The following is an 11,201-nucleotide window of genomic DNA, read 5'->3' as shown; positions in this document are numbered from 1 at the left end:
AGATATTTGGTAATATCAAAATGAAAGTATGATGCACTACTAATCTTCATGTTGAGCATCTGACCAACTTTCAACATTCTCCTGTCAAACAAACAATAAAGAGAGTAAGTAAAGAAATAATATATTATTCAACAGTAAGACAAACAATAAAAATGAAATAAAACAATTTACCATAGAAGCAGACGGTCTTGAGCGCGCATAATTATTTGAGTTGTTTGGCATCAATCTTTCAACTAATTCTTGCAAAGAATTCAACTTATCTGTTAAAGTGTGAACTTGGTCCTTCAATTGCTCATGGCTTTCTTCACGTTCTAAGCACGTACATTTATTACAACTTTGGCTATTTGAGGGATATGCATCTTTAGTACTAAAGCCAGCACCTACACTAAGAAGACAACCATGACTTGGGCCACAAATCACCTCCTTGTATATAACCCAATTATTTACTTCATTTTGGTCTTCCATAGCAGTATTCTTTTTGTTGTCCATTTTTTCCTTCAATAAAATTGTAATATGTAAGCATAGGTAATACACACAATATCATGTAAAAAAAAGATTGAAATTATGATAACATACATAAAGTTCTTTAGCCTTTTCACTTGCCCAAGTTTCTTCACCTTCACTCTTACGCTTACTCACATGGAATTTTTTGAAACAATCAATCGGGCTAGGTTCAATTCCACTACAATCAAGCTATTAAGATTAAAAAAAAAAAAAAAGTTCGTTAAATAAATTTTAAATATGCAAGAATGACAGTATGGAAACAAAGCATAAACATAGTATTTTTACCTCATCTTTTATGTACTTTGCCATTGGAACTGAACCTGTGGTGTGCACAATTGTGGATTGCTCCCTATTGCACGCGTTTTGCACACTTTGTTTCTGCATGAAAAAGAAAGCAAAATTAAAACCCAATCGTCTCACAGTAAGCAGATACATGTACGGAAAATAATATATTAACCATCATAAGATGATATTTCTTATATTAAACTTTTACCTTCCATTCAGGTTTCTCCCACTTTTCAACCATTTTACACCAAACATCTTTAGATACATTTGATGGGCAGTTAATGTATCTCTCCCTAGTAGTCTTGTACTTGTGAAAAACTGAATTCCTTAATGTGCTCATCCAATCCGCATATCTTGTTTTAATATGCAGTTCAAAAGCAGCCCTCATCTCTTCTTCAAAACACGTGTATGTGTATCCAGTTCCCTTAAAACGATCATACAATTCATCCATTTTCTCTTTTGGATAATCTTTAAATGTAATCCAAAGCCCTTTAATAACCTGATTAAAGAGCACCCCTATAGTTCTCGTAGCATTTGTGGTTACAATCCTATGAAATTAAAATTAGATTAAAACACTCACATATCTAAATAGTTAACTATTTGACAATCATGCTTTTAGTGACTTGTGCTCATTACCTGCTATCATGTATTACAATCGGAGTGTCATTCCCATCTTTACCCTTAGCCTTCCCTCTACCTTTCTTTTTGGTAGGGCCTAATCAATAAAAATAATAATGTGCATATATGTTTAATAAATAACCAATTACAAAAATGCACATTTTCAAACCAATATAAATAAGGTACCTTGGACACTTGAAGGTTGATTCTCAATAGATGTTTGTTGTGTCTCATGTATTTCGCTACCATGTGATGCTTAGGTAACACCAAGTTGGTTTGAAGAGGGTGTAGGTGAATGAGTAGTAGTGTGCGGTGCTCTATTTTGACTCATTCCTCTTGTTGCCGCGGCTACAATTTTACAAAGAAAACACAAAGATAAATAAGACATAATTATGAGAGAATTAGTTTCTTTTAGCATAGGACAAAGTTTATAAAACAGCCAACAACCTTTGAATCATGAAATTAAGCAAACAAAATATCACTATCTTCTATCTTCAAGTATACTTTGAAGTTAGACTATACATTCCAATTTAATTATTTGCACCAAACGGCCAGCCTAAGCTTTTCCCTCCCCCAACATCTTGTAATTTATGATTTATCGGCTGATTATCTTGAATTGTACTTGATTTTATAATTTTTTTTAATAAACAAAAAAGATATATCAACTATCAACTAGTTCATGTGGCTATGTACGTTCCAAACAAGACCTAATAAATTAACTATAAAATAATATTCTAAGGGACAAATAATAAATTATTACATATAAACAATTGGTTGAAGCATAAATGGAGGGTATCTTGTCCTCTTTACTGGATTCCTCAAACGTGCAAGTTTTGTAACGCTTTGACTTTTGAAATTGTACACCCCAAAATTGTCAAATGTATACCGATAATTTATACCTTTATAATCATTAATAACAAAGTATATGCAGCTTGACTAACATCCTGAATGCATTGAAGCCACCACATATATTGAATCGTTATCATCCACAAACAAAGCAATATCATCGATCGTCGTTTTTTCACAATCCACTCATCATTAGAACTCAATTAAAAAATTCTAAATTTCCTCGACTCGCGGGTAAACAGTCGATACTCACTAAATCTATAAATCATCAATAGTCCTTTCTTCTTTGAACCGACAAGATACATCTTCTGAGGTTCATCTGCTATGCCAATAGCAACCAATTGTATGTCTACAGTGGATATGGAAGTAGAATCAAAAGCCCAATTTTTTCTCTAATTATCAACCACATAAATCTTATCTTCAATTAGAAGAACATCTCTAATCCATGGATAAATTTCATCACCATGCTTATCAATATAAGTCCACCTTGTTTCTTTACCAAGTCTATTAATAGGAGCCAATTGACTAAGAGGTTCATAGAGAACCATAAGAATGCAATCTTTGGAGTTTGAGATTGGCGTCTGCTAACATCATAGCCTTTATGACAAACTAGTCAGAATGAGCTTTAGGCTTTAGCATAACACTTGTATTTTGTAATTAATTTGAGATTTTAGTTGAGGAAGACAAATGATTGAAGGCCTCTTTGTCCTCCCTTTAACATCAAATTGTGGATTCCTTAGGGTTACAACAAAATTCTCCACTGTTATTATCCATCCGTTGAAAGATCCACAAAATCGCGTCTTTGGTAATTTTAATTGAAAACCAAGGACTTGATTGTTCACGAAATCATATTCAGTCCATGTATTTTCTTTCCTTTCAGAAACCAAGGCCACTGGAGTTGTCAACCTAGCATGTTTATATTTTCTGTCTTTCTTCATACAATGCCATGACCTACAAATGGCCATGAATTGTACGCAATCTGATGTACTAAACAACCTGTCGTAAATCAAAGACAAAACATCTTTTGGCAAGTTCGCTCAATCTGATAAGAGTTGACGATGATATAAAAAAATTAGTGTAACAAGAAACTAGGAAAAGAACAAGCCGTGAAAGTGCACAAACTCGTGGCAATCAAATCGGTTATTAACTAATTTATACTCATTATGTAGTATTGTTTGACTAAAAGATTAAGCTTTTTAGCCTATGTGTATATAACTAGTGCTGAATTTGATGATTTCTTGAAAAAAAAGAAAAAGAAAACGTAAGAACAACATATGCAATAATAATATAAACAACTGTGATGAATTTCAAAATAAATGTATATGCACCTTGATTCATAAAGAATTAGGATATTGTTTGGGCGAAGATTTCTCTAAAGAAGGCTTCTCGGAACTCAGCACAGCTTCCTAAGGGATTGACACTTTGGATGTACAATCGGGCTTTTGCTTGTCGATGTGCTACAAGAAGATGACAAAGCTAGTTCTGAAAGATGCTTTTGTGGGGCCTTAGATGTAGGCATTGAGGCTCGCAATCAAAACTAACTGAGTGCTAGGCGTGCCACTGCTATCTCAGTATAGCAGATGTAAAACAAGTGTATTTTAAGTCGATTACTTGTGCCCCAAGTTACTCGGACTTCTTGTTATCAAAGGATTGTCGTGGATGAGTTAAGTCCACATTAAGTTCTTTTTCTTGCCTTGTAAACAAGGACTTTTATTTCATAGTCTTGTATGTTTGAATGAAGGGAGTCCATATCCCCTTAAGTCATTTACTTAGTTCTTGATTGATTTTAATGACAACATGTCCATTAAATTAACTAGATCCAGATGCAAATGGAACTCTTATAATAGGAGACCTGATGGAAATGACTTGAATACATGCTGGAGAATACATCAAGCAATAGATCTATTAATTCAGAAAACAAACAAATAGCCTCGGGCAAGATTTCACCTTGTTTGGCAAGGTTAAACTTCTTGCAGTCACTTCTCCTTGAGTTTACAAGGGTTATATGCTAAAAAAGGATGGATGGTAAACAAGTTTACATAAGGGAATCGATACTACGACACTAAGGGAGATAATAGAGCTTTAAACTAGACAAAAGATAGCTTTTGTAGGGAATTATCCTGGAAATGACTGAGATCTGGGCTGATTACAACTTTTGGATGCAAATCTGGCTTGAGAGCAGAGTTTGTATGTTTGTTTGTTTGATTAGTTGAGTATCCTTGTCTCTTGGGCCTCTTCCTCCTTTTATAGGCAAATTAGCTCGACTGCTGTAACTTTATTCTTGCCCGAAAACACTTGAAGGGTAGTAAGTCATCAACTTTTTACTGTAATGCCACTGAAAAGTGTTCTTTGGTTGGTAGTGGGTTAGTCTCCATCACTTGTCATTTCAATGGTAAGCACATGACTTATATCTTGACTGAGAAGGCTTCAATTTGCATTTGGGCTCGGTGCTGGGCTTCGGGCAAGTCTCCTTTTAGTTGGCATCCTTGGGCTTTCCTTCATTTAAACCCACTGTTCAAATATTAACCCAAACAAATATCATGATAATAGAACGTAAATAAATAAAATATATACCTGAAATATTTGATGTCAAAAGTAGAAGAGATGTCTTTCTTGGAGAAGAATTGAAGGGATTGATGTTTTCTGATTTGAAAGTGTGAGAAGAGATTGATGTTTTATCAGAAGCCTAATTGAAGTTTGAATAGATGCGCCTTTTTTTTCTTTTTTCTTTTTTTGAACGAAACGATAGTAGGATTTTATAGATAAGAACCAAAAGTTTTACATGGTAAGGCAAACAAGCCAATAGGCTGTGCCCAAATCAAGAACACTCAGACAAAATAAGGTTCGAAAGATAATCTGGAAATTCCTCGAATCAGGAGCAGATTGTGGAACCGTTGTGGAGAGCGAAACGAGCAAGGCGGTGGTCTATGCTACCGTATACTCAATTACTTTGTTATTATTTCCTAAGGAAATAGGAATATATGTTCCAACTTCCAAGAAGACTGAGGAAACTAATTAATTACTCCAATTTGAATGTTAATTTATTCATACTATACCGACTGCTGCTGGTCCAACTTTAGGGTTTTCTAACCGATTTTTTCCTGCATATCTTTTTTTCTGCTGGGTCACTTTACGTCATTCACTTGCATACAAGGGCCAAATTCTAACCGGCAAACAAAACTGGGACCAAATAAAGTCAAGATTCTCGCATCCAATGGGGCCCCAGCTTTAGAGATTCTCACACCGATGGCTAATGGTCTAACTAATGAAGCTGCAACTTTGAGAGAAAGATTTGTGCCGAGCACTAACGTTATTACAAGAGTGGCTGTTGCTGCTGCGGGGTAGTGTGGCTAGCAAATATGTTGGTTTGATTTCCATTATCTAAATATGTTGAGCGTTGCCTTAGTGGAATACCTGATATGTTGAGAGCTTGAATTGATTGGGATTTTTCTCTCCAGTAATTTTCACTCTATGTTGATGGTGCACTCACAAACTCCCTAACTTCATAGTAGCTTATCAATTTCGCCTTCTTAAGTGTGACATAACTAAAGAATTTGTGCGCAGTTTCAATGCTCCTTCCGTCCATGAAAATTTAACTAGAAAGATTTGTAGTCTATTTGATAGGGTTGCAAATTTTATTCGACAATATGAAGATATTAATTTGAAATTTCGAATAATGTATCGCCTTTTGTAGATGAACTTTTAAAAATAAATTAGAACAGCCAAAGGTTGATTTCCTTGAACTTATATGATGTTAGAGGTGAATGTCTTGCTAATGGTTTCATAATTTCGTTTGCCTTGACAATAGGTGAATAAGGTTCCGTTAAGGGCAGTAAAGTGATTGCAAATAATAAAGTCATGGGTGAGTTATGGTTGATTGTCCTTGTAAAAAACTAAAAAATCTAAATTCCCAATAGCCTCTCCGAGCCTGGAATAGGTAGATAACTGTGGCTTACCACCAATTGTCTCCCTTAAAAATTAAAAAAAAATTTAAAAAAAAAATTGCGAGAAACCTCATAATAATATCTTGAGGGACAAATAATAAATTTACATGTAAACAATTGGTAGAAACATAAATGGAGGGTACTGCGTCTTCTTCACTGGGTTCTCCAAACATGAAGGTTTTGTAACACTTTGATTTTTGACATTATACACCCCGAAATCGTCAAATGTATGCCGACAATGTATACCGTCGTTGTCATTGATGAAGTATATGCAGTTTGATTGACATCCTGAATACATTGAAGCAAGCACAGATACTAAATCGTTATCACCCACAAACAAAGCAATATCACCTAAGTCGTTTTTCTCAATCCACTCGTCATTAGAATTCAATTAAAAAATTCTAAACATCCTCGACTCGCGGGTAAACCGTTGATACTTACTAAATCTGTAAACCATCAATAGTCCTTTTTTCCTTGAACCTACAAGATACATCTTCTGAGGTTGATATGTTATGCCAGTAGCAACCAATTGTACATCTACGGTGGATTTGGATGTAGATTAAAAAGCCCAAAGGTTGCTCCAATCATTAATGGCGTAAATCTTATCTTCAATTAGAACAACATCTGTAATAAATGTATAGATATCATCACCATGCTTATCAATATAATTCCATCTTGTGTCTTTACCAAGTCTAATAAAAGCCAACTAACTAAGAGGCTCATACATAACCATAACAACGTAATTTTTGGAGTTTGAGATCGAGTATGCTGAAATCGTAGCCTTGACAACAAAATAGTCAAAATGAGCTTTAACAAAACCTCGTATTCTGCGGTTAATTACAGGTTTTAGTTGAGGAAGGCGAATGATTGGCCTCTTTGTCCACCGTTTAACATTAAATTGTGGATTCATTAAGGTTACAACAAAATTCGCCTCCACTGTTATTATCCATCCTTTGGAAGACCCACAAAATCGCTTCTTTGGTAGTTCTAGTTGCAAACCAAGGACTTGATTGTTCACGAAATCGTATGAATTCCACGTATTTTCTTTCCTCTCAGAAACCAAGACCATTGGAGTTGTCAACCTAGCATGTTTACATTTTCTGTCCTTTTTCATACAACGCCATGACTTGCAAACGGCCATGAATTGTACGCAAACTGATACAGTAGACAACCTGTCATAAATCAAAGACAAAACATTTGTTGGCAAGTTTGCCCAATCTGACAAGCAAAAAACAAAAAAACATCAGAGAGTTGACGATGATAAAAAAAAGTTAGTGTTTTGTGGAATGGTATAGCAAGAAACTAGGAAAAGATTGATCTTTTTAGCCTTTGTGTATATAAGCTAGTGCACAATTCGATAATTTCTGTAAAAAAAGTGTAAGAATAACATATGCATGTAACAACATAAAAAGCATATATACCTGATTGCATAATGTCAAAAGTAGCAGGGATTTATTTTTTTACAGAAGAAAAGATTGACGTTTTTTTATTTTCTGGGTTGAGACATGAGACAAAGAAGACATTGATGCTTTATCAGAAGACTAATTGAAGGTTGAATATACGTGCCTTAGAAAATAGGCTAAACCCTTTATTTATAGGTGTACCGTATACTCAATTACTTGTTCCTATTTCCTAAAGGAAATAGGAATATATGTTCCAATTTCCAAGAAGAATGAGGAAACTAATTACTCAAATTTGAATGTTTCTTCGTACTACACCAACGGCTGCTGGTCTAACTTTAGGGTTTTGTAACAAAGGCTAACTACGTCATTCACTTGCATATAGAGGCCAACTACGAACTGGCAACCAAAATTCCCAAATAAAGTCAAGATTCTAACACCCAATTGGGCCCCGGCCTTAGAGATTCTCACACCAACGGCTGATGGTGTCGGACGTTGGAATATAAATAAGATTAAGATTTAGCTAATAGTTATAACTTGTACCCCAAGTAAGTTAATATATTCTGAATTTCCTTGGGGAATAAGGGCTCCTAATCCTATCCTATATGGAATGAAATTTGGTTTTTCAATTATCCTTTCTAGATCTCTCTGCTATTATCTGCCTTCAAAACCCCAAATCCTTCATCTCCTTCCATCTTGGCAATTCCAACTCTCTCTCCTTAAAATTATGTCTTTTTCATTAAAATTTAAATTTTTTTGTCCTTTTAAAAAAAATTTAAATAGTTTTTCATTAAAATTTAAGTCTTTTTCATTAAATAAAGTTATAGCATGATTTTTTTTATTAAGATAAACTTAGTTCAAGCCATTTCCATGAAAGTTCTCTTATTTTAATTGTTTAGCAATAACCAAAGCACCACTATGTATAAGTGGTGAAGAACCAAAGGGGGAATTGGTTAATGTTCATCCAGAGGTGTTTCCATCACGGACCCAGGCTTCACGTACTACCTCAATAAAAGCTAGAATTTTTGCAGCCACCAAACTCACAAACTCTGTAATAGAAGCAAAATAAGCATCAAGGACTTGTGCCGCAGTTGTACGACCATTAGCACAAGAACCATCTATGTTTAATTACCTAAAGCCATCAAGACATTGAACGATTACAAAAACTGGAATAAAAGGAACCCAAACAACAAGCGGAGAAATGCGCAACGAATAAACAGTCAACTAATAACAAACTTGTGTTGAATTAGTTTCAGTCTACTGTGTGTCTTCCACTTCTTTCCTTTCTCGTTGACTCAACAATCCTATATATGGACATGGAAACCAGTTTTTACCAATCAATAAATAGGCAATGGTGCAATTATATTTGGACACGTAAAGACTGACACATTTTGCTAATACACTATCTAATTTGGGTAATTTTTAAGAAAAGTGTTAGTTTTGTACTCTTGTACGTATAAATAGGCATGATCTTTGTCTTTCCATTCTGTTGCCATCTTTTAAATCGTTCCAAATTGGTTTTAAATATCCCCTACTCACCCAAACCATTTATTCTCACTCAGGTCAGAAACACAGAAATTAGAACTCGAAAAGGAGTTGCCAATAATTGGATGACGGTTTAGTAGTATTTATTTTCATTTGTGAGTATGTTTTTATTTCAAATTTCAAGAATAGCAAGTACACAATCCATTTATTCATAATATATTCCCCTCAATTAATCGGCAAAAAAAAAGTTTAATATGATGAGCAATATAATTTTAAAGAATTAACCTGGATTTCCTTCCATGTTTATGCTCATGGAATCATTCCATTATTTTCTCTCGTCAACGCAAATTTAACTAAAATTTATTTTATCTTAACAATCTTTAACAATCTTAACTAAATCATGTACTCCTAACAAGATTCTCTTAACAATCCTAGTTTTTATTTTATCTTTTAAAATTTAGCACAACTTTAACTAAAAGAATGATGTTTTACAGGCCCATTGGTTTGCTGTCATAGATTGCAAGGAATGTTTTCTGTGTTAGTTAAAACATGAAAAACGATTATATAATTGATGTTCTGAACACAAGAAAAATTAAGCAGTAGTCCGAGTTCCAGTAGGGAAAAGGTTAATATTTCTGTATGAGCAGCCACGTACCATGAGTAATGCAAGAATCCAGAAATTAGAGAAGGGATTTTAGGAGAGGAGAAAGTAGCGTTCAAGCTTGAGAGAAGAAATATAGGGATTTAGAAGAGGATGATTCGTTTTCAATCATTCATCAAGCTATATCTTTTTTTATTAGTAATATTAAAATGGTAACATACTTTTATAACCAGACACTCAAACAGAAGATGTTCATCAAAATTAGGATGGCCAGAAGAAAACCAGGAGTCTGAACAATTTGTCCATTATTATGCTGATTCAAAAAAAGGAAGAACAATGTTCATCACCAATACATATCATAAGCCCAAGAAAAAACATGAGAACCCTAATACAATACAATATTGATAAGGTAACTTAACTAATCTCATATTACGTACTAAAAACAAGCAAATTAACTGAAGATATCCAAACTCATATGTCACGTTTGAAAGGAGCTCCTAATCGAACAAATTGAATAGTCCCTCGTCGTCACTTTCTTCCTTGGGTTCTTCCTTCTTTTTCTCCTCTGGTGGCGGAGGAGCAGCAGCAGCAGGGGCTGCAGCTTCGGCAACACCTGGGGCAGCGATGGAAACTGCACCGCCAGAGCCAGCATTCAGGACAAGATCCTCAATGTTTCTCTTCCCGGAAAGCTTGGCGAAGAGGCCGGGCCAGTAAGACTCGACAGGGACATTGGCAGCTTTCACCAAGGTTGCAATCTTCTCGGCAGTGACGGGGGTGCCTTCGTCAGGGAGGATCAGAGTGGCGTAGGCGCAAGCAAGCTCAGAAGCCGACCTCGTTTTTCACCGAACTAAGGTAGACGAGGTATATAAGATTGAGGGCTCTCTTTTGCTAAGGTTTTCTATTGAACTGCACAAAGCATAGATTTATAGGTGGAGGTTTTAGGGTTTGGCGGTTTAGGGATGTATTCCTAATCCTACGAGGACATGAAGAGAGAATCCCACCGTTGATTTTAAGGAGAAAATCCTGTCGTCGATTTATTAGGAAATAGAATATATTGATTGTAATTATTATCACGGTGATAAGCTTATTAATTACATTATTGATGGGTCGTTTTGTTAACCCATATGATTCGATTGACGGGGACGTGTAAGACGAGTTGTAACTCATAGACAAGGTTAGATCAGATAACACACTCTATTATAAATTCAAAACTCATCATGTGTCTATCTCACATTTTTACACAAAAAAATAATAGACTAACTAAACTTTATTTTAATTGGTCACAACCAACCCACCGAAAATAGACTTTTTAAATTAAAATTCGTCTTAATACTTCTCACATACTAAGGACGGCTTGTAACTGGAATAAAATAAAGGTTATAACTTTCATTTTGATTGCATAACGACTGTTTGTGAATGACACATTGGGAAAGGGATCCTCTCCGGATCCCTTCCTACTAATCCACCAAGTTCGGAGATCCGGACCGTTGAAATTTGATTTAACAGCTACAAACAGGG

At 34.9% G+C, this 11,201-nt stretch overlaps 1 protein-coding gene and 2 pseudogenes across 1 annotated transcript; all 3 read right to left on the bottom strand.

The window, feature by feature from the left end:
• Positions 1 to 2,163: 2,163 nt before the first annotated feature.
• On the bottom strand, positions 2,164 to 3,772 carry LOC126584428 (F-box protein At2g17036-like; annotated as a pseudogene).
• A 2,528-nt stretch (positions 3,773 to 6,300) lies between these two features.
• On the bottom strand, positions 6,301 to 9,383 carry LOC126584427 (F-box protein At2g26160-like; annotated as a pseudogene).
• Positions 9,384 to 10,180: 797 nt separating this feature from the next.
• LOC126584426 (60S acidic ribosomal protein P1-like) lies at positions 10,181 to 10,522 on the bottom strand (the record flags this gene model as incomplete). Its single annotated transcript, XM_050248814.1, has 1 exon — positions 10,181 to 10,522. A coding segment is annotated over one exon (342 nt), but the record flags the coding sequence as incomplete, so codon positions are not given.
• Between the last annotated feature and the right edge of the window lie 679 nt (positions 10,523 to 11,201).

This window comes from Malus sylvestris, chromosome 10, assembly GCF_916048215.2.
Source record: "Malus sylvestris chromosome 10, drMalSylv7.2, whole genome shotgun sequence".
Lineage (NCBI taxonomy): Eukaryota > Viridiplantae > Streptophyta > Magnoliopsida > Rosales > Rosaceae > Malus > Malus sylvestris.
This window is presented reverse-complemented; position numbering and strand designations above follow the sequence as displayed.